Genomic DNA, 21,813 nt, shown 5'->3' on the forward strand with positions numbered 1-21,813 from the left:
GAAACACGAGCCTACTGGGCCCACCAGAAGTTGGGAAACAGACAATTTCTGGCCTCCAAGGGGCCTCCGACGGGCAGGGGAAGCTGTTTTTGCCCGCCCCAGGCTTTGAATTATGGGTGTGGGTACTCGCGCCTGCATGATAGCATGCATGCACGCTCTTTTGGCACCCGATGGGAAAAAAAAGTTTCACCATCACTGCTCTACATCCTCAGGTGAGCCTTCTTACCTGCTGAGATTCCTGCAACAAGAACTTCAGCTCCATTCGTACGGAAGCCAGTCCGCCTCCCTGGGCCCCGTGAAGGCTGCAATAGCTTAGAAAAACCCGGAGCAGCGCCTGGTTTCTCTGGAGCCACCATTTCCGCCGCTCGGCGTGCTCCCGCTTGGCTTGCAACCGCTTCCGTTCGATCTGGTGCCACTCGTAGGACCCCGACGGCATCTTCTCCCCCGTCTCCTGGTGGCCCAAGAGATCCCCGCTGGCCTGGCTCTCGGTTTGGCCGTCCTCTTTGCTCTGAGTGGCCTCGTGGTTGCAAATTTCGTGCAAGGCGTCGATTTCTTTCTCTAGCCAGTTGTACAGCTGGAAACGGAGCTTCCCGCCGTCCACTTCATAGCCGGTGGCTAGCGTTCTCAATTCCGTCATGAGAATTTTTAAGCAAGCCCGGAACTTGAGCTGTTCCGCAATCACGTCGACTTCCGTTTTGTCGACCTCACCTTCCTCGCCTTGACTGGGGTCGGGACTTTTGACCTCCTGTTCTTTACTTTCCACGTCATTCATCATCAATCCTTTCTCCTCCTGCTCGTCCACTAAACTGTTTTGATCAGTCCCCCAGTCAAGTTTCAGAGGTTCGTCCTCAAACGTTATCAATGGTTTGCCCCAATCAACCAAGGAGGACGTTTCCGTAGTGCCCACTGGCTGTGACCAATCTGCCATACTGCCTTTATCTAATGCAACTGGTTCTATCTTCAGGCCATTCTGGGTTATCGGTGTGGATTCTCCTTTCTTGGGTGAAAGGACGGTCTGGCTTCTTATCTTGGGAAGCTTTGAAAGCACTTCCAGAGCCAAGACGGGACAGCCGACTTTGAAGTGAGCGTTTGCGGTGGTGAAAAAGAGCTTGCGCTCAATGAGGTTAATCTTGTCCACGAAGCTTTTGTCCGCTTGCAAGCCCAACGTTGCTAACGTCCCATCGGGCGTGCAGAAGTTTCTTCGGATGAGTAAAGGGTGGGTACGCAGGTAGTTGTAGAAACTGAACACCACGGGGTTGCAGGATTTGACAATAACTGGGGGGAAAGGAGAAGAAGGTTGTTGAGGCTTACAATGAACATCTGTCACACCAAATTTAGCAGCCGTGTGGGTCCCAATCAAAAAAGGCCCTGTTCTTGAAAAATCAAGAACAGACGGAATATTACAAAACTTGGGACAGGGTCTATACTTGGCTGAATAGAAGAAATTATTATTATTATTATTATTATTATTATTATTATTATTATTATTATTATTATTATTATTATTATTTAGATTTGTATGCCACCCCTCTCCGCAGACTTGGGACAGCTCACAACAGCGATAAAAACAATACATAATAACAAATCTAATAATTAGAATCTAAAATAACAATTATACATATAACAATCTAAAAATGAATGAAAATCAATGAATCGGAAGATTGCTAAATATATTATTTCGAAATTGTATATAACAGCGATATGAAATATGTTATTCTTCCTTTGATATGATCTAATCCAGTGTTTCCCAACCTTGGCAACTTGAAGATATCTGGACTTCAACTCCCAGAATTCCCCAGCCAGCATTTGCTGGCTGGGGAATTCTGGGAGTTGAAGTCCAAATATCTTCAAGTTGCCAAGGTTGGGAAACACTGATCTAATCAACAAAAGGGTTTTACCAGAGACTTCCACCAAGATTGAAGAGATTGGAGCTCCTCCTTTTGTGTTACATATTTTGTTGTTTTTTTTAATGTATGTATGTCTTGTTTTGTCTTTGAAAATATTAATTTTTAAAAATAATAATAATAAAAAGGCCCTGTTCTTTGGCAGACCCATAGGAGCTTCCCCCAAAGAGACCACCAAATCTTATCTTTCTACATTCCAAATAATCTGACATTTCCTCACCGGGGTTTTCATCTTCTTCTTTGGGGGTTTGTTCCAGTAAGGTATCCAGGGCTCTTGTGTACTCTTTCATAACCCAGTAGGCCAGACTTCTCAGGAAAGGATCTGGATGCAAATTGGTGCAGCAGAACCCAGTTCCATCTTTCTTACAGCCCAAGATCTTTTCATAGAGGATGGCTGTGTAGGTGGAGGAGATTTCGAACTCAGACTCATACAAGCGAGCAATTATTAAAGCCAGCTGGATGTCTTCCATCTTCTCGAGACATACCTGTGGGTGGGAAGGGAAGCACCAAGGAGGTCTTCTAAATACCGTGTAATTGATTTATTAAAAAGCAAAAATTATAACGTACAAGCCAACATTAAACGAAGGGCAGGGATAAACAAAATAAACTCTCCATTTGATGGTCCACTAACACACTCTCGATCTATCTGTTAATCCACGCATCCACTCACATGTCTGTCCGTCCATACAACCCACTCACCTGTCCATCCATTCATTATAATACCCACCCAACCACCCATGTATTAGTCCATTGACACACCCACCTGTCCCTCCATTCTTCTACCACACATCTGTTTGTCCATCAATGCATGCATGCATCCATCCACACACCTACACATCTGTCTGTCCAACAAACTCATCCATTCATTGATCAAGCTAATCACCCATCCATTCATCAGCCCGTTGACAAAATCACACATCTGTCCATTGACAAACTTATCCATGCATCCACCCACGCAATCATCCACCAGTACATGTCCATCCATGCACATGCTTATCGGTCTTTCCATCCATGCAGCCAACCATCCATCTGTCTGTCTGTCCTTCAACACACTCATCTATCCATCTATCCATCTATCCAACCAACCAACCAACCAACCAACCAACCAACCAACCAACCAACCAACCAACCAACCAACCAACCAACCAACCAACCAACCACAATTGATAAAATCATCCACCTATCCATTGATGCACCAATCCATGCATCCATGTATCTATTCATCCACACAATTACCTACCAATCCATCCATGCACACACTTATCAGTCTGTCTGTCTATGCATGCAGCCAACCAACCTCCCATCTTTCTGTTGGTCCATCAACAAACCCTTCCTTCCTTCCTTCCTTCCTTCCTTCCTTCCTTCCTTCCTTCCTTCCTTCTCTTCCTTCATTCCTTCTGAAGCTAAAGAGAATTTTCCTTCCTTCCTTCCTTCCTTCCACCCATCCACCCACCCTGCCCATCCTCCCTTTGAGCTCACCCTGTGGTTTTGAACCCATACCTCAATGGCATCCTTTAACGACCCCGCTAATAAGAAAAAAGCTGCCGATTGCTCAAAGCGCTGTTTCCCCAGGAGGGCGAAAGCATTTTTCAGTGCAGCTTTGCGCCATCTGTCCTCATGGAAATTATGGCTGAAGAACTGGGTCATTTTCTCATCGTGTTGGGAACTGTAGGAAAATAAATCAAGCTGCATTTTGAGCCACTACAGTAGATGTCCACTGACTCCACTGAACTGAGCAGGATTTATATCTAAGTAAACACATCCTGGATTAAACTGTGGTTAGCTTCCGAAAGCACAAGTCTCTGTCATTTTGCAGGAGTATAAGACGCTCTGGAGTATGAGATGCACCTTCATTTTTGGGGAGGAAAATAAGAAAAAAAAATTGCATCTTCCTACCAGCATCCATCGATATTCATTTGACTAGCATCCTGCCTGTGTGTAATAGAGTTGAGGGCTGTTTGGAAACTGAAACAGTATCTGCTATGTGAGCAACAAGGAGATAGCACGGAGCCTGTGCATGGCTTAGCTCAACTGTTCTGTGCTAAAGCTGCATCCTGTTCTGAAACTAAAACTGAAATTGAAACTCCTCTGCCTGCATTTTGCTTGTATTTATTAGCCTGTTTTCCCCAAAATAAGACATTCCCTGATAATAAACCCAATCTGGCTTTTGAGTGCATGGCCAAGTGCTTATTTCAGCGAAACACGGTACCATGTTGGAAAACCTGCTTTTGGTATTGTATATTCACTTCATGTGTTGTGTTATATCATCATTGGGCTCCAGCTACCCGCCCTGGATGACATCTTCACATCTCGCTGTTCTAGGAAGGTGCGTACCATTCTCAAAGACTCTTCTCATCCGGCTTACAATCTCTTTGAACTGTTGCCTTCTGGCAGAAGATACAGAACAACTAGAACTCGGACCACACGTTTCCTGAATAGTTTTTATCCCAGAGCTATACTCGCACTTAACAATGAACTAAAGGGTCACCATCAGTGAACTGTTGGACGATATTACTTGGTTTGTCATGTAGATGGTTGAGTGGTTCAGGGTGGGGGATTTGTAGTGGGTGGGGCATTTTATTCTATTTTTTATTCTATTTTTAAATTACCTATTCTGATTTTATGTGTGGTGGGACTGGTCTCTGGGTGTCACACGACTTTCGTTGCCAATGACAATTTGTTGTTTTGACAATGACAATAAATTTATATTATTATTATTATTATTATTATTATTATTATTATTATTATTATTATTATTATTATTATTATTATTATTATATAAAGAGAAGTTATTGAATCTGCTGAATCAGTTACTTGGGTGTGCTTTCCGGATATGATTGCTGTGCAAACTGTGACACATCCTTGCAGCAAACAGCCTTGTTAGCTTTAGCACATTATTGCAGCCTGTTTCAGCAGGAGCAGCTGATTGGTGGATGAATCAGTACCCCCAATCAGCTGTTCCAGGCTGCAGGGATTGCCAGAGACCAGGGGTAGGCAAAGTTGGCTCTTTGACTTGTGGACTTCAACTCCCAGAATCCCTCAGACAACCATGCTAGCTCAGGAATTCTGGGAGTTGAAGTCCACATGTCATAGAAGAGCCAACTTTGCCTACCCCTGCCACAGACCATCGCCTCCTTGGTGTCTTGTGTTTTTGGCCTGGTGGGCCGGGCTACATTTTTTTAACGTTTATTTTTATTTCCAAATACAATAAAAAGAAAAAAGTATCTCATTATACATTGCAGATCATAGCCCGTTCCTTTTTCCTTATTTATTTATTATTTATTTATTAGATTTGTATGCCGCCCCTTTCCGTAGACTCGGGGCGGCTCACAACATAATAAAACAATTCATAACAAATCTAATAATTTACAATTTAAAATTTAAAGTAGTTAAGAAAACCCCATTTTTAAGCAGACATACCTACAAACATACCATACATAAATTATATAGGCCCGGGGGAGATGTCTCAATTCCCCCATGCCTGACGACAAAGGAGTTTACGAAAGGCAAGGAGGGTAGGGGCAGTTCTAATCTCTGGGGGGAGCTGGTTCCAGAGTCGGGGCCGCCACAGAGAAGGCTCTTCTCCTGGGGCCCGCCAACCGACATTGTTTAGTTGACGGCACCCGGAGAAGGCCGACTCTGTGGGACCTAATCGGTCACTGGGATTCGTGCAGCAGAAGGCGGTCTCGGAGATATTCTGGTCCGATGCCATGAAGGGCTTTATAGGTCATAACCAGCACTTTGAATTGTGATCGGAAATTGATCGGCAACCAATGCAGACTGCAGAGTGTTGGTGTAACATGGGCATTTTTGGGAAAGCCCATGACTGCTCTCGCAGCTGCATTCTGCACGATCTGAAGTTTCCGAACTTATGCAACATTTCCATTCATGATTAGTTACTTCATCATTGAAAAGGGAAGAAATAAGAAGAAAAGAGTGAAAGTAAAGTCCCTTTATCTTATTAAACGTTCGATTTATATTTTTTGTCTATAGTCTTTTGGTCAGTATTTGGTCTCTTGCCATCTCTTTATGTTATTCTATTCTGGATCCAACAGTACCATTTATCCCATGGTTTGTCTACTTCGTCTGTTTGTATATAGTGATGAGGCGAACCGAACTTGCACAAATTCGGGTCCGTACCGAATTTTGCGGTGTTCGGTATGCCGAACACAAACCTGAAATTTTTTGAAACTTTGGGCAAAGGTCGGGGTCGTGTTTGGCATTCAGAGCTTTGACGTCACCGGCAGGTTGCTAAGGATGGCAAGGTGATCACTTCCTGGATTCCATGGAATCCAGGAAGTGATAACCTTGGCGTCCTTAGCAACCTGCCGGTGACGTCAAAGCTCCGCCCCCGGAATCTCTTCGTGGGAGGGATTCCACAGCTCCTTCAAAGCGAGGTCTTCACGTAAAAATAAACATTGTTATTTTTATGAAAAAGGATGGCGCAGCGGCGCTGCAAGCAAAGGGCGGTCTTTTTTCGCAAAAATAAAAATAAATAAAAATAAAAAATCCGTAAAATTAAAAAACGATGGGATTTCGGGGGCGGAGCTTTGACGTCATGCAGCATTCGGAGTTCGAGTTCGGTTCGGGTTTGGCCAAATTTTGCGTAAAGTTCGTCCGAACTTGCCGAACCTGAACACCGTTGGGTTCACCCATCAATATATGTATACCTTTAATATCTCTTGACATCTCATCCATCTCGGCACGCCTGAATTTTTTTTCAATTATTTGCTTTTCTGATGGAGTGTCTTGGCTACATTTGGCATATAAGACACACCCAAATTTTCACCATCTTTCATGGGGGGGGGGGGGCGAAGTGCATTTTATATTTCAAAAAATTATTTTATTATTATTTATTAGATTTGTATGCCGCCCCTCTCCGAACATTCGGGGCGGCCAGCAACAATATAAAAAGACAATGTAAACAAATCTAATATTAAAAACAATCTAAAAACCCCCCAATTTAAAAAACCACTCATACATACAAGCATACCATGTATAAATTCTATAAGCCTAGGGGGAAAGAGAAATTTCAATTCCTCCATGCCTGATGACAGAGGTGGGTTTTAAGGAGCTTGCGAAAGGCAAGGAGGGTGGGGGCAACTCTCATATCTGGAGGGAGCTGGTTCCAAAGAGTCGGGGCCGCCACAGAGAAGGCTTTTCTCCTGGGTCCCACCAAACGACATTGCTTAGTCGATGGGACCCGGAGAAGGCCAACTCTGTGGGACCTAACCGGTCGCTGGGATTCGTGCGGCAGAAGGGGGTCCGGTGATATTCTGGTCCGATGCCATGAAGGGCTTTATAGGTCATATTTGGTAAATATGGTACTTACCGAAATAATCCCCAGACCACGGCCTTTTTCTTCATTGCAAGATAAAAAAGAGCAGCGTCCAATGCATCATTGTTCCTCTGGAAGGCAGCTTTCGCAACCTGTTTGCATCGAACAGAAGGAAGCAAAGTGACATCATCATATAGTGTCAATCAGGGCAGGACATCCCTATATAACGTAAGGATATTTGGAAAATACTCTGATTCCACTTCCTCCAGGAAAAGCATGCACAATAGCAATAGCATTTAGACTTATATACTGCTTCCTACTGCTTTTGCAGCCCTCTCTAAGTGTTGTGGTTAGCTCTGGCCCAGCTCCTGCCCCAAGGACTGTGGATGTGGGGGAGACATCCACATGCTGCAGGCCTGTTTTGCCCCCGGTGGCATCTGATGATGAAGGCTCCTCTGACCAAGAAGACATGAGTGACAGGGAGGAGGAGAGTGTGGCAGACAGCTCAGAAGGAGATCAATTACCTAGCTCCTCCTTGGATTCGGAACAAGAGTTAATGATACAGCCACGCATGCGGAGAGCGATGCATTGGCAGCAACAACTGAGAGATTATTATCAAAGAAAATGAGGCCACCTGTGGTTGGGTGGGGATGTGGTCATTAGTGAGGCTGCTATAAATAGCAGCCTGTGGGTTTGGCCATTGTGGAGGATTATCTGATCGTTGTGTTTCGTGCCTGCCTTGATGACTTTGACCTTTGTGTGCTGATTTTTCGTCGCTTTGAAACTAAACCAGAGCAAAGTGTGTTTCACTTTGTGAAAGAAGCAGGACTGTGAATTGCCCCACAGCTGCAAGCTAAGTATCACAGAACTGTACAAATTACCAGTTTGTTTGGAGAATTATAACCAATTTCATTAAATTTCTGTTTAAAAAAAGGTAGTTTAAAAAGATATATCAAATAACAGAATTAAAAAATAACCATTAAGATATGTCAAGTTTTGATTGATTTGAACATGTTGAAACATTAATGATTCCAAAAAGTCAAGTGTTTCCATTTTTTGGTCTACCCCCTGTATACAGTAACTCCCATTACCTTTTCCATGCACCGTCGAAGAGTGTTGATATTCCTGACCCACCAGCCGATCCCCATGGCTCTTAGCTCAGACCACTGGGGGTCTCCCCTTTGAATGGCAGGAATCATGTTGATCAGTTCCTCCTCTGCTTCCGAGTGAAAAGCCCAAGCGAAATGGCACGTTGAAACCCCTGCACAAGAACCAAAAGAAACCCGTTTCCATTTATATATATATGTTACATGGTTTTTTTTTGCTGAATTTGAAAATTAAGGGAGACTAGGATAGAACTATTTAGGCCTTATTTTGGCCTCATCAGCTAGCCATACCCACTGGGACTTGAACCTGCAACCTTTGCCTTGTAAGGCAGAGAATTATCCTCTAGGCCAGTGTTTTTCAACCAGTGTGCCGTGGCACATTAGTGTGCCATGAGACATGGTCAGGTGTGCCACGAAGCTCAGAGAGAGAAAGAAAAAAAGAGAGAGAGAGAAAGAAAGAGAGAAAGCAAGAGAGAGAGAGAGAGCAAGAGAGAGAAAAAGAAAACAAGAGAGAGAGAAAGAAAGCAAGAGAGAGAGAGAAAGAAAGCAAGAGAGAGAAAGAAAGAAAGCAAGAGAGAGAGAAAGAAAACAAGAGAGAGAGAAAAAGCAAGGGAGAGAGCAAGAGAGAGAGAGAGAAAAAGAAAGAAAGAAAGAGAGAGAGAGAAAGAGAGGGAGGGAAGGTGGGAGAGAGAAAGACATGGAGGCAGGGAGGGAGGGAGAAAGAGAGCAAAAGAGAGAGGAAGGAAGGAAAAGAGAAAGAAAGAGGGATGGAGAGAGAGCGAAAAAAGAAGGGAGAGAAAGAAGGAGGGAGAGAGAAATGGAGCAAAAGGGAGGAAGAGAGAAATTTTTTTTTGTCCAAACATTTTTTAGCCCCCCCCCCTCAATGTGCCCCAGGGTTTTGTAAATGTAAAAAATGTGCCGTGGCTCAAAAAAGGTTGAAAATCAGTGCTCTAGGCTACAGTATCCAATCCCTTCAGCTCTGCACCAGGGAAGGGTTACATTTTTTTGTGTCGAATCACCCTGGTGTATTGAAGGAACATCACAGCTCCTTATTTGCCTCTCGGCCCAACCAATATATATATATTTAAGCGTATCGAAATAATCAATTCGTATTTTTCCCATTTATTGCTTTGATTATATTCGGGAAAAAAATTACCTTGATGAAGTAACTGGACCCGATATAAAGGTGGGAGGGATGTTAAAAGGCAAGTGTGTAACCGCATAGCGAGTAAATACCTCAGACCGCACTCGTCTAAAGTGTCTCTCCCTGGAAAAGCAAACCAAGAATTTTACTACGATGCAAAGAAACACAATTCTGCACACTTTGTGAAAGGGTCATCTATAAGACTAGCTGAATACCCAGGCTCTGCCACAAAACTATGTGATTGAGCTTGATAAATTGACACGTATTATTATTATTATTTATTTGTATGCTGCCCCTCTCCGAAGACTCGGGGCGGCTAACAACAATGATAAAAAAAACCAGCATGTAACAATCCAATTAATAAAACAACTAAAAGCCCTTATTATGAAAACCAAACATACACACAAACATACCATGCATAACTTATAATGGCCTAGGGGGAAGGAGTATCTTAACTCCCCCATGCCTGGCGGTATAAATGAGTCTTGAGTAGTTTACGAAAGACAGGGAGGTGGGGGCAGTTCTAATCTCCGGGGGGAGTTGGTTCCAGTGGGCCGGGGCTGCCACAGAGAAGCCTCTTCCCCTGGGGCCTGCCAAATGACATTGTTTGGTCGACGGGACCCGGAGAAGGCCAACTCTGTGGGACCTTATTGGCCACTCCGTCTTGTCTGGGTTGAGTTTGAGTTTGTTGACACCCATCCAGGCCCCAACAGCCTCCAGGCACCGGCACATCACTTCCACTGCTTTGTTGACTGGACCCTTCTCTCCTTCAAACTTTCTAGCCCCTTCTCCCCCTTAGTACAGTTCCTCATGTTGTGGTGACCACCAACCATAAGTCTAGTCCCAATTCTCCCTACAGAGCTCGAAGCTGATTGGCAGGAAGGTCAGAGGGACACCCCCACTGTAAACGCCTTATTGGATGGATTGTCAAAAATATGTTCCAAGGCGCCAGAATAAAGCTTTAGTTCCTAAGACCATGGGAAATTTGTCTTTTCCCCTGGTCTTAGGCGACCCCTGTGAAACGATTGTTCGACCCCCCCAGGTTGAGAACCGCTGGTCTAACTAATTAGCATCAGAACATGTTAATAATAATATGAAATGCTAATGCTCTGATGGTTGTTTTGAAAAATCCTTTCTCAGTGAGCATGTAAAAACCAAGAGGAACATATGAGAAAAATTTCAAGTTTGTTTCTCTCTCTCTCTCTCTTTCTCTCACACACACACTTTTGCTCATAATGAAAAAGAAGGGAGACTAGTACAATGATACCTTGTCTTACAAACTTAATTGGTTCCGGGATGAGGTTCTTAAGGTGAAAAGTTTGTAAGACGAAACAATGTTTCCCATAGGAATCAATGGAAAAGCGATTAATGCGTGCAAGCCCAAAATTCACCCCTTTTGCCAGCCGAAACACCCGTTTTTGCGCTGCTGGGATGCCCCTGAGGCTCCCCTCCATGGGAAACCCCACCTCCAGACTGTGTTTTTGCGATACTGCGATTTCACTGAGTCTCCCCTCGCTGGGAAACCCCACCTCCGGACTTCCGTTGCCAGCGAAGTGCCCGTTTTTGCACTGCTGGGATTCCCCTGCAGCATCACAAAAATACGGAAGTCTGGAGGTAGGGTTTCCCATGGAGGGGAGCCTCAGGGGAATCCCAGCAGTGCAAAAATGGGTGCTTCGCTGGCAACAGAAGTCCGGAGATGGGGCATCCCAGCGGCGGTGGTGGGTTTGTAAGGTGAAAATAGTTTGTAAGAAGAGGCAAAAAAATCTTAAACCCCGGGTTTGTATCTCGAAAAATTTGTATGATGAGGCGTTTGTAAGATGAGGTATCACTGTATAGATCTATTTCAAGCTATTTTGCTTTCATCAGCCAGCCATACCCTTCCTGGGATTTGAACCTGGGCAGTCTACCTGCAAGGCAGTAGCTTTAACCTGTAGATTAGACCACTTATTTACCTGAGTAATGCTTGTCTCGGTTTTCATCCAGCTCAGTACTGGTGGTGGCCACAGTGTCTGCTAGAGCAACCAAGAACATTTGCTCCAGCCGAGTCAGTCCAGGCAAACTTGAGTGCATCAAATGGCTTGAAAGGACACTGGCGTGCTCTTGGCCAAAGTACGTTGGACCATACTGGGAAAGGTTAATCACTTTGGATTTATGTTCTCTTCTCTGCGGCTCAAAGTCGATGAAGTCGTCGGTTGTGACCTGCTGGACCTGGAAAAGATCGGAGTACTGATCCTCAGCCTTCCTCTTCCGGCGATCTTCGGTTTGTTTAGGAGCTTCCTCCGTTTTGTAGGTGGAGTCTTGGTCCGCTGCCAACAAAGCGTACAATGGCAGCGGCGGGATGGAGTCGATCTCGGTGTAATCCCGCGTGCCTTCCTTCCCGGTGGTGACCGCATCCTTTGCCGTGCTGCCGCTCACGCTGATCGTGCGGGAGAGATGGCGCTTGGAGCCCCCGTCGGCCGCCTCTGGGTCTTTCACGATAGCGACTTCCCCCGCGATGCATTTCACAAGGTGGGAGAGGATAGCTTTCGCTCGGCGGACTTTCCCCAAGTCCATCAGCTCCAGAAGCTGGGTGGGATGATACTGCGGCAGTGTCGGCGAAAGCACGAACGCTGCTTCGAAGAGCCCGCCATCTTGAATGACGGTGGGGGTTCCAAAAACGTCATCCACCACACCTGGTCCGTCAATGATGCTGGCTTTTTTGGCTAGCAAGCTAGCCTTGAATGGATCCGTAACGGGGGAGTCATCCAGAGGAAAACCATTGCTTTCTGCATTCCGAGATTTTAGGACATGCTTCCACTGGGCGTAGACATGCATTTCACAGTCCATTCCCACCACCAGAATACCATCTCGCACCCAAGAAAGAGAAACAGGCAACGACGGGGTGCCGTCGACCGAAGACACCAAATCAATGGACCTCAGGAGTATCCATCTGGACCTGATGCCTTGTTTGATGCTCCCGCCGAGCGGTAAAGTAATAACCGCCACGCCATCTTTGCTGCTGGTTTGTTCCGTCACAATTCCCGAGACGCGTCCGTACATGAATATATTTGCACCGACTCCGACCGTAAGTATATGCGAACCGTCTTCCTTGGAAACCCAGTCTAAGTGGACCAGGTGCTTGATGTTTGGGATAAGGTACCGGTCCTTATTCAAAAAAATTTCAGATTTGCTGTAGACAAATAGGTTGCTGTCTACGCTAACCCTGGAATCAAGGACACTCCCGGCTTTCAGGAGGTCATCTAGATGGATGGTCTGTTCCAAAACCCATTCCGATCCTCCAGTAGACTCACACTCAAAGATACACACGTGCATGGAGAATTCTTTGGAAGCAACTCCAGTTGGCTGAAGAGGCTGCTTGTAGGCCACGGCCAAGCGTCCAGTGTAAGAGCAACTAACTGCCACCGGTCTCCCCACAATGCAAACGGTGCTGGTGGCATCTTCTTCCTCGTCATTCATCAAAGGCCATTTTTTCCAGGAATAGGTTTCTTTGGATCCACCTTGGCCACTTTCTGTAGTCTCTACGGAACACCTCCAGAATCGGACTTTATTGTCGGAACAGGACGTCACCAACAAATAAGGGGCCAGGCAGACAGGATAGATGGAGGAGGAGCTCAGGTGTCCTGAATTAAATGAGATGATTATTAGGATGAACAATTTCATTTATTTTATTTATTTATTAGATTTCTATGCCGCCCTTCTCGAAGCGACTCAGGGTGGCGTACAAAATTGTAAATAAACATAATATACATGAGAAATCTATTTTAAAAGACATATACAAAGCTAGTAAAAATCTAAACCCCTTACGCAATCATCCACATTCATCCAATTTAATCATTTATATTGGCCTGGGACAATCTCATCACTCATGGTCCCCATGCCCTCCAGCAGAGGTAGGTCTTCAAAGCTTTACAAAAGACCAGGAGGGAGGGGGCAGTATGTATCTCCAGAGGGAGTTTGTTCCAGAGGTCCGGGGCCGCCACAGAGAAGGCTCTTCCCCTAAGGCCCCACCAACGACATTGTCTGGCCAACGGGACCTGGAGAAGGCCAACTCTGTGGGACCTAATCGGCCACTGGGATACATGAGGCAGAAGACGGTCCCGAAGGTAGTCTGGTCCTAAGCTATGTAGGGCTTTATGGGTCATAACCATATTTATGGACACAAACTTCAAAGAAAGGCTACTGTCAGATGCAAACAACCAGACTGACCCCACTTCTGTAGAGTTCAAACTAGCTACTTTATTGTTTTGTGCCTATTCTACAGGAATCTCTCCAAAGGGCTATCTATCTATCTATCTATCTATCTATCTATCTATCTATCTATCTATCTATCTATCTATCTATCTATCTATCTATCTATCTATCTATCTATCTATCTACCGGATTTATGTGCCACCCCTCTCTGAAGACTCAGGGCAGCTTACAACATATAAAAGAAAACAGTACAAATATCCGAAATCCAATTAATTTTGACTAACTAATCTAAAACCCCCAGTTACTTAAAAATCAATCATTCTCATTCAAACAACAAACATACATTGCATTCGTCGGGCAGGGGGGCTAGAGTCTAATGGCCCCAAGTCTTCAAACTCTTACGGAAGGCGAGGAGGGTGGGAGCATTGCGAATCTCTGGGGGGAGCTGATTCCAGAGGGTTGGAGCACCCACAAAGAAGGCTCTTCCCCTTGGCCCTGCCAGGCGTCATTGTCTAGTTGACAGGACCTGGAGAAGGCCAACCTGGTGGGACCTGATCATACGGCAGGAGTTTATATAGTTATTTTATATATAAGTAGCGAAATATATTTACTAGAAACATTTATACACTCCCCCTCATCTAATAATAAACTCTAGATGGTTCCCAATCCATTGGCATAATTTATTTATTTATTTATTTATTTATTGGATTTGTATGCTGCCCCTCTCCGGAGACTCGGGGCGGCTAAGAGCAACAATAAAGCAGTGTACAATAGTAGTCTGATGTTAGGAACAATTAAAAACCCAGTAATATAAAAAACCAAACATACATACATACATACCATGCATAGAATTGTAAAGGCCTAGGGGGAAGAGGATCTCAATTCCCCCATGCCTGACGGCAGAGGTGGGTTTTAAGCAGCTTACGAAAGGCAAGGAGGGTGGGGGCAAGTCTAATCTTTGGGGGGAGTTGGTTCCAGTGGGCTGGGGCCGCCACAGAGAAGGCTCTTCCCCTGGGTCCCGCCAAGCGACATTCTTTAGTTGACGGGACCCGGAGAAGATCCACTCTGTGGGACTTAACTGGTCGCTGGGATTCGTGCAGAAGGCGGTCCCTGAGATAATCTGGGCCGGTGCCATGAAGGGCTTTATAGGTCATAACCAACACTTTGAATTGTGACCGGAAACTGATCGGCAACCAATGCAGACTGCGGAGCGTTGGTGTAACATGGGCATATTTGGGAAAGCCCATGATTGCTCTCGCAGCTGCATTCTGCACGACCTGAAGTTTCTGACCATTTTTCAAAGGTAGCCCCATGTAGAGAGTGTTACAGTAGTCGAGTTTTGAGGTGATGAGAGCATGAGTAACTGTGAGCAGTGACTCCCGGTCCAAGTAGGGTCGCAACTGGTGCACAAGGCGAACCTGGGCAAACGCCCCCCTCGCCATAGCTGAAAGATGTTTCTCTAATGTGAGCTGTGGGTCGAGGAGGACGCCTAAGTTGCGAACCTTATCTGAGGGGACCAGTGATTCTCCCCCTAGGGTAATGGACGGACAGATGGGATTGTCCTTGGGAGGTAAGACCCACAGCCACTCCGTCTTGTCTGGGTTGAGTTTGAGTTTGTTGACACTCATAATTTGCTGTTAATCTCAAGTGTCCATCCACAAAGGTTGTCACTAAACAGTTTAATCCACCCTCCTATTTTACCTGCGGAAGGAGTAGCTCGTACAACCTCCACCCCAGGGGGCAGATCCAAGGGGTAACTGTAAACCAAGCTGGAACTCAGTATAAGTTTACTAGCCGTCTGAAGGTTAGCCACCGATGAAGAACGGAGCATCGGCATTGCGCCAGCTGAAGTTTCCAGAGAAGAATCAGCCATTGGTTGCCCAGGAACCGCCAACTGCTGACCCAACGAATGAACATCAGCAGATGAACCTTTCAAGAAGCATAATTGAAAAACCGCTTTAGTGGAACGAAGACAGACTGTTTTTATTTTAATTTTTTTTAAAAAATTAAACATTCTTGGTATAAACATAGAAACATAGAAGTCTGACGGCAGAAAAAGACCTCATGGTCCATCTAGTCTGCCCTTATACTATTTTCTGTATTTTATCTTAGGATGGATATATGTTTATCCCAGGCATGTTTAAATTCAGTTACTGTGGATTTATCTACCACGTCTGCTGGAAGTTTGTTCCAAGGATCTACTCCTCTTTCAGTAAAATAATATTTTCTCATGTTGCTTTTGATCTTTCCCCCAACTAACTTCAGATTCTGTCCCCTTGTTCTTGTGTTCACTTTCCTATTAAAAACACTTCCCTCCTGGACCTTATTTAACCCTTTAACATATTTAAATGTTTCAATCATGTCCCTCCCTTTTCCTTCTGTCCTCCAGACTATACAGATTGAGTTCATGAAGTCTTTCCTGATACGTTTTATGCTTAAGACCTTCCACCATTCTTGTAGCCCGTCTTTGGACCCGTTCAATTTTGTCAATATCTTTTTGTAGGTGAGGTCTCCAGAACTGAACACAGTATTCCAAATGTGGTCTCACCAGCGCTCTATATAAGGGGATCATAATCTCCCTCTTCCTGTTTGTTATACCTCTAGATATGCAGCCAAGCATCCTACTTGCTTTCCCTACCGCCTGACCGCACTGCTCACCCATTTTGAGACTGTCTGAAATCACTACCCCTAAATCCTTTTCTTCTGAAGTTTTTGCTAACACAGAAATGCCAATGCAATACTCAGATTGAGGATTCCTTTTCCCCAAGTGCATTTTTTACATTTGGAAACATTAAACTGCAGTTTCCATTGCTTTGACCATTTATCTAGTAAAGCTAAATCATTTACCATATTACAGACGCCTCCAGGAATATCAACCCTATTGCACACTTTAGAGTCATCGGCAAATAGGCAAACCTTCCCTACCAAATCTTCCCCTATGTCACTCACAAACATATTAAAAAGAATAGGACCCAGATTTTTTTTATTTTTCTCCACCATAAAGTAAAACAATATATAATTATAAACACAACAACAATGCTTAAAATCAACCATATACAAACTTGTCTTTTCTCATTACTCCCTCAGTGGAGGCTCTTAGCTCTCCCCGTGTAAATTTTTCTGTTAATTTTATACAATATTAGCAATTCTTAAAAATCTAAATTAATTTTTCCCCTCACTTTCTTACTTACTTACAAATTAAACTTTCAAGGCGTATGTTGTAGGAAGTTAGCACCGACTCCCCCCTTCTAGAGGAATGAAATACAGTGATACCTCATCTTACAAACGCCTCATCATACAAACTTTTCGAGATACAAACCCAGGGTTTAAGATTTTTTTTGCCTCTTCTTACAAACTATTTTCACCTTACAAACCCACCGCTGCTGCTGGGATGCCCCACCTCTGGACTTCCGTTGCCAGCTAAGCACCCGTTTTTGCACTGCTGGGTTTCCCTGAGGATCCCCTCAATGGGAAACCCCACCTCCGGACTTCTGTATTTTTGCAATGCTTCAGGGGAATCCCAGCAGGAGAATCCCAGCATCGCAAAAACAGGCGCTTCGCTGGCAACGGAAGTCCGGAGGTGGGGTTTCCCAGCGAGGGGAGCCTCAGTGAAATTGCAGCATCGCAGAAACACAGAGGTCCGGAGGTGGGGTTTCGAGGACTTCTATGTTTTTGCAATGCTGCAATTTCGCTGAGGCTCCCCTCGTTGGGAAACCCCATCTCCGCACTTCCGTTCCCAGCGAAGCGCTCATTTTTGCGATGCTAGGATTCCCCTGCAGTATTGCAAAAACACAGAAGTCCGGAGGTGGGTTTTCCTATGGAGGGGAGTCTCAGGGGAATCCCAGCAGAGCAAAAATGGTTGCTTCGGCTGGCAAAAGGGGTGAATTTTGGGCTTGCACGCATTAATCGCTTTTCCGTTGATTCCTATGGGAAACATTGTTTCGTCTTACAAACTTTTCACCTTAAGAACCTCATCCCGGAACCAATTAAGTTTGTAAGACAAGGTATCACTGTATTTTAGGAAATATTAAAAAGGCAGAATATTATATTTCCCTGAATGAGAAAATGGAGAAATGTGTTTTTAAGCAGGAAACAGACTCATTCTTAGAAGCCATTGTCCAATTGTATTAATCTGCAGCAACTTCACTCACCTAAACATGCCTGGACAGATTTAAGGTGCAAATGCCACATGTGAAGAATTGAGCAGCCATTCGTGTTCTTCTCAATTACAATTAGATAGAACTTTTCAGAGAAAGGTGGGGGCCGATAGCCTGTTGAGAAATTAAATGTAGGGCATATACTTGATATAGCCAATAAAAAAGAAATGTGGTCCCATCTTAGAAGAATAGATGACCTCCATCCAAAATCCATCCATTCATCCAAAATCCACCCATCCAAAATCCATCCATCCATCCATCCACCCACCCACCCACCTATCCATTCATTCTTTCTCTCTCAATCTCCTATCCATTCATCCATCCATCCACCAATCCATCCATCCTCCCTCCCTCCCTCCCATCCATCCATCCATCCATCTATCCACCCATACACATAATAAAATACATGATGAAGGTTATAGAGGAGATACTCATAGTAAAATATATCTATGAAAGAATAGAAAAGAAGATATAGTAATAAAACATGTCAATGAAAGAATAGAAGAATAGAAGAGATATAGGAATAGAAGAAAGGAATAGGAGATATAGGAAAGCAATAGGACAGGGGACGGAAGGCACTCTAGTGCACTTGTACTCGCCGCCCCTTACTGACCTCTTAGGAATCTGGGTAGATCAACCGTGGATAATCTAAGGGTAAAGTGTTGGGGGTTTGGGGATGACACTATGGAGTCCGGTAATGAGTTCCACGCTTTGACAACTCAGTTACTGAAGTCATATTTTTTACAGTCAAGTTTGGAGTGGTTAATATTAAGTTTAAACCTGTTGTGTGCTCTTGTGTTGTTGTGGTTGAAGCTGAAGTAGTCGCCGACAGGCAGGACGTTGCAGCATATGATCTTGTGGGCAATACTTAGATCATAGATTAGATTAGATTATAGTTTAGCATTATGTATTTCCCCCCCCTTTTAAAGACCCTGTAATCCCTTGCATTGGTGTGACTGAATGGAAGTGAGCATTTACTAGCTGGAAGCCCTTCCTGATGCCTCCATGGAGCTTACAGCAGATGTTATGTCTTTGTGTATTTTCTCAGGGAGAGAAATATCTGCCGCTACTTAGGATCGAACACACAGCCTCCTGACTGTGAGGCGAGAGCTCCACCTCTAGGCCACCACTCTGCCCAGTTTAGCACTATGCACAAACCCCGTCGTTCTGGGAAGCCAGGTTTACAGATACAATTAGCTTACAAAAAGCATCACAAGACCTTTAGAAGGTTGGAAAAATATCTCTGTTTCCTTCCGCTCCACCTCCTCCTTCCGCGGCTTGTACCCCAAAATGAAGTCTTCTTGAAAGACGTGAAGTAATTGCGTGTTGGGCCCACACTACGAGAAGAGTCAAGAAAAAAAATAAGCAAATTACAACTTCCCAAGAAGGCTCTTCCCCTGGGGCCCGCCAAACAACATTGTTTGGTCGATGGGACCCAGAGAAGGCCAACTCTGTGGGACCTTATTGGCCGCTGGGATTCGTGCGGTAGAAGGCGGTTCCGGAGGTATTCTGGTCCAATGCCATGTAGGGCTTTAAAGGTCATTACCAACACTTTGAATTGTGACCGGAAACTGATTGGCAGCCAGTGCAGGCCACGGAGTATTGTAGAAACGTGGGTGAATCTAGGAAGCCCCACGATAGCTCTCGCGGCCGCATTCTGCACGATCCGAAGTTTCCGAACACTTTTCAAAGGTAGCCCCATGTAAAGAGCGTTGCAGTAATCGAACCTAGAGGTAATAAGGGCATGAGCGACTGTGAGCTAAGACTCCCTGTCCAAGTAGAGCCGCAACTGGTGCATCAGGCGAACCTGGGCAAACGCCCTCCTCGACACAACCGAAAGATGATGTTCCAAAGATGAAAGATGATGTTCCACGATCATGGTGACCCCAAAGGTGCTTTTTCAAAAACTCCCTCTCCCATCCTCCCCAAGGCTCCCTGGAAGCCAAAAATGCCCTCCCAGAGCCTCTGTGCAAGCCAAAACTCAGCTGGCCCGCACACACATGCACCTTGGAACTGAACTAGGGCAATGGCTCACGTGCCAGCAAATATGGCTCTACGTGCCACAGGTGGCACCCAGGCCATAGGTTCGCCATCATTGCTTTATACTCTCTGTCCACTCTGTACTCTTAGTCCACTCTCTGCTTGTCTGCTCTGCCTTCTGCCGCATGAATCCCAGCGACCAATTAGGTCCCACAGAGTGGGCCTTCTCCGGGTCCCGTCAACTAAACAACGTCGTTTGGCGGGACCCAGGGGAAGAGCCTTCTCTGTGGCGGCCCCGGGCCCTCTGGAACCAACTCCCCCCAGAGGTTAGAATAGTCCCCACCCTTCTTGCCTTTCGCAAGCTTCTTAAAACCCACCTCTGTCATCAGGCATGGGGGAATTAAGATAATCTTTCCCCCTAGGCTTCAACAATTTATGTATGGTACGTTCGTATGTATGATTGGTTTTAAAATAAGGGGTTTTAGCTTCTTTAGTATTGGATTGTCGCATGTTGTTTTTACTACTGTTGTTAGCCGCCCTGAGTCTACGGAGAGGGGCGGCATACAAATCCAATTAAATTAAATGAAATGAAATGAATGAAATGAAACTAACTCTCCTGCTTGTGTTTACTTTGAAGAAATAATCTAATTGTGATATTGTGTTTATAAAAGAAGTTAATGAATCCAGCTGTATCAGTTCGCTTCTGGAAATTGATTTTTTTGCAACAATATCTGGTTCCATTTTTTTGCAACAATATCTGGTTCCATTCTTCTGAGGTCAGTAAAATGAGGACACAGATTGTTGGGGGTCATATGCCGACATTGTACTGTAAAAATACTATTAAGCTGTATAGAAGAGCTATTGCTATTTCATTGTTTCTAATACTTGTTGTCAGGTCCCTTTGGAATCTTAAGAAGTAAAATTTAAACACCAGTCTACGCTACAATAGGTAAGTGATTTACCTGGTCAGTTATGACGTCCAGCTCAATAATGCATCCCGGCCGAGCTGTTGACTGCTGGCTTACAATGTTAAACACTTCTCCAATCAGTTTCTAAAGCAGGGAACAGGCGCAAACCCAGCACAATCAAATACTTTAAACAATATTGGAAAACGACAGTTTCAAGTCTCAATCTACGTTTGGGAGTAAAATAAAGCAGAGCAGAGTAGAATACAGGCGCTCCTTGACTTAAACCCATTTGTTGAACGACCATCTGAAGTTACAACCACATTTAGAAAGGGGACTTAAAACCAGTCCTCACATTTCATGATGTCGCAGCAGCTTCAGAGCCATAATGATCAAAATTAGGTGCCTAGCAACCAGCATTGGTTTATGAAGGTTGCAGGACAGAGCTAGCCTTGAACAGGTTCTGACCAGTTTTGGAGAACCGGTAGCAGAAATTTTAAATAGGTCGGAAACTCGATAGTGGAAATTTTGAGTATTTCAGAGAACTGGTAAATACAACTTCTGATGGGCCCTGTGCCCATCTATTCTCTGTCTCCCGAATCCCAGCTGATCGGGAGGAAATGGGGATTTTGCAGTATCCTTCCCCTGGAGTGGGGAGAGAATTGGGATTTTGCAGTATCCTTCCCCTGGAGTAGGGAGGGAATGGGGATTTTGCAGTATCCTTCCCCTGGAGTGAGGAGGGAATGGGGATTTTGCAGTATCCTTCCCCTGGAGTGGGGAGAGAATTGGGATTTTGCAGTATCCTTCCCCTGGAGTGGGGAGGGAATGGGGATTTTGCAGTATCCTTCCCCTGGAGTGGGGAGGGAATTGGGATTTTGCAGTATCCTTCCCCTGGAGTGTGGAGAGAATTGGGATTTTGCAGTACAGTATCCTTCCCCTGGAGTGTGGAGAGAATTGGGATTTTACAGTATCCTTCCCCTGGAGTGTGGAGAGAATTTGGATTTTGCAGTATCCTTCCCCTGGAGTGTGGAGAGAATTGGGATTTTGCAGTTTCCTTCCCCTGGAGTGGGGAGAGAATGGGGATTTTGCAGTATCCTTCCCCTGGAGTGGGGAGGGAATGGGGATTTTGCAGTATCCTTCCCCTGGAG

At 44.9% G+C, this 21,813-nt stretch overlaps 1 protein-coding gene across 4 annotated transcripts in view; it reads right to left on the reverse strand.

Moving 5' to 3' along the window:
• DMXL2 (Dmx like 2) overlaps positions 1-21,813 on the reverse strand; it is a 103,252-nt gene that overhangs the window by 39,210 nt on the left and 42,229 nt on the right. For all 4 annotated transcript variants that reach the window (XM_070763020.1, XM_070763021.1, XM_070763019.1 and 1 more), the window contains exons 14-24: positions 20,723-20,812; positions 19,000-19,117; positions 17,775-17,894; positions 15,325-15,552; positions 11,385-13,052; positions 9,445-9,555; positions 8,274-8,443; positions 7,237-7,334; positions 3,405-3,570; positions 2,125-2,389; positions 227-1,275 (exon numbers count right to left, since the gene is read on the reverse strand). In XM_070763020.1, the coding sequence (XP_070619121.1) occupies positions 227-1,275; positions 2,125-2,389; positions 3,405-3,570; positions 7,237-7,334; positions 8,274-8,443; positions 9,445-9,555; positions 11,385-13,052; positions 15,325-15,552; positions 17,775-17,894; positions 19,000-19,117; positions 20,723-20,812 (4,083 nt within the window). The remainder of the gene's footprint in view (positions 1-226; positions 1,276-2,124; positions 2,390-3,404; positions 3,571-7,236; positions 7,335-8,273; positions 8,444-9,444; positions 9,556-11,384; positions 13,053-15,324; positions 15,553-17,774; positions 17,895-18,999; positions 19,118-20,722; positions 20,813-21,813) is intronic.

The sequence above is a fragment of the Erythrolamprus reginae genome, chromosome 10, assembly GCF_031021105.1.
Source record: "Erythrolamprus reginae isolate rEryReg1 chromosome 10, rEryReg1.hap1, whole genome shotgun sequence".
Taxonomy (NCBI): Eukaryota; Metazoa; Chordata; class Lepidosauria; order Squamata; family Dipsadidae; genus Erythrolamprus; species Erythrolamprus reginae.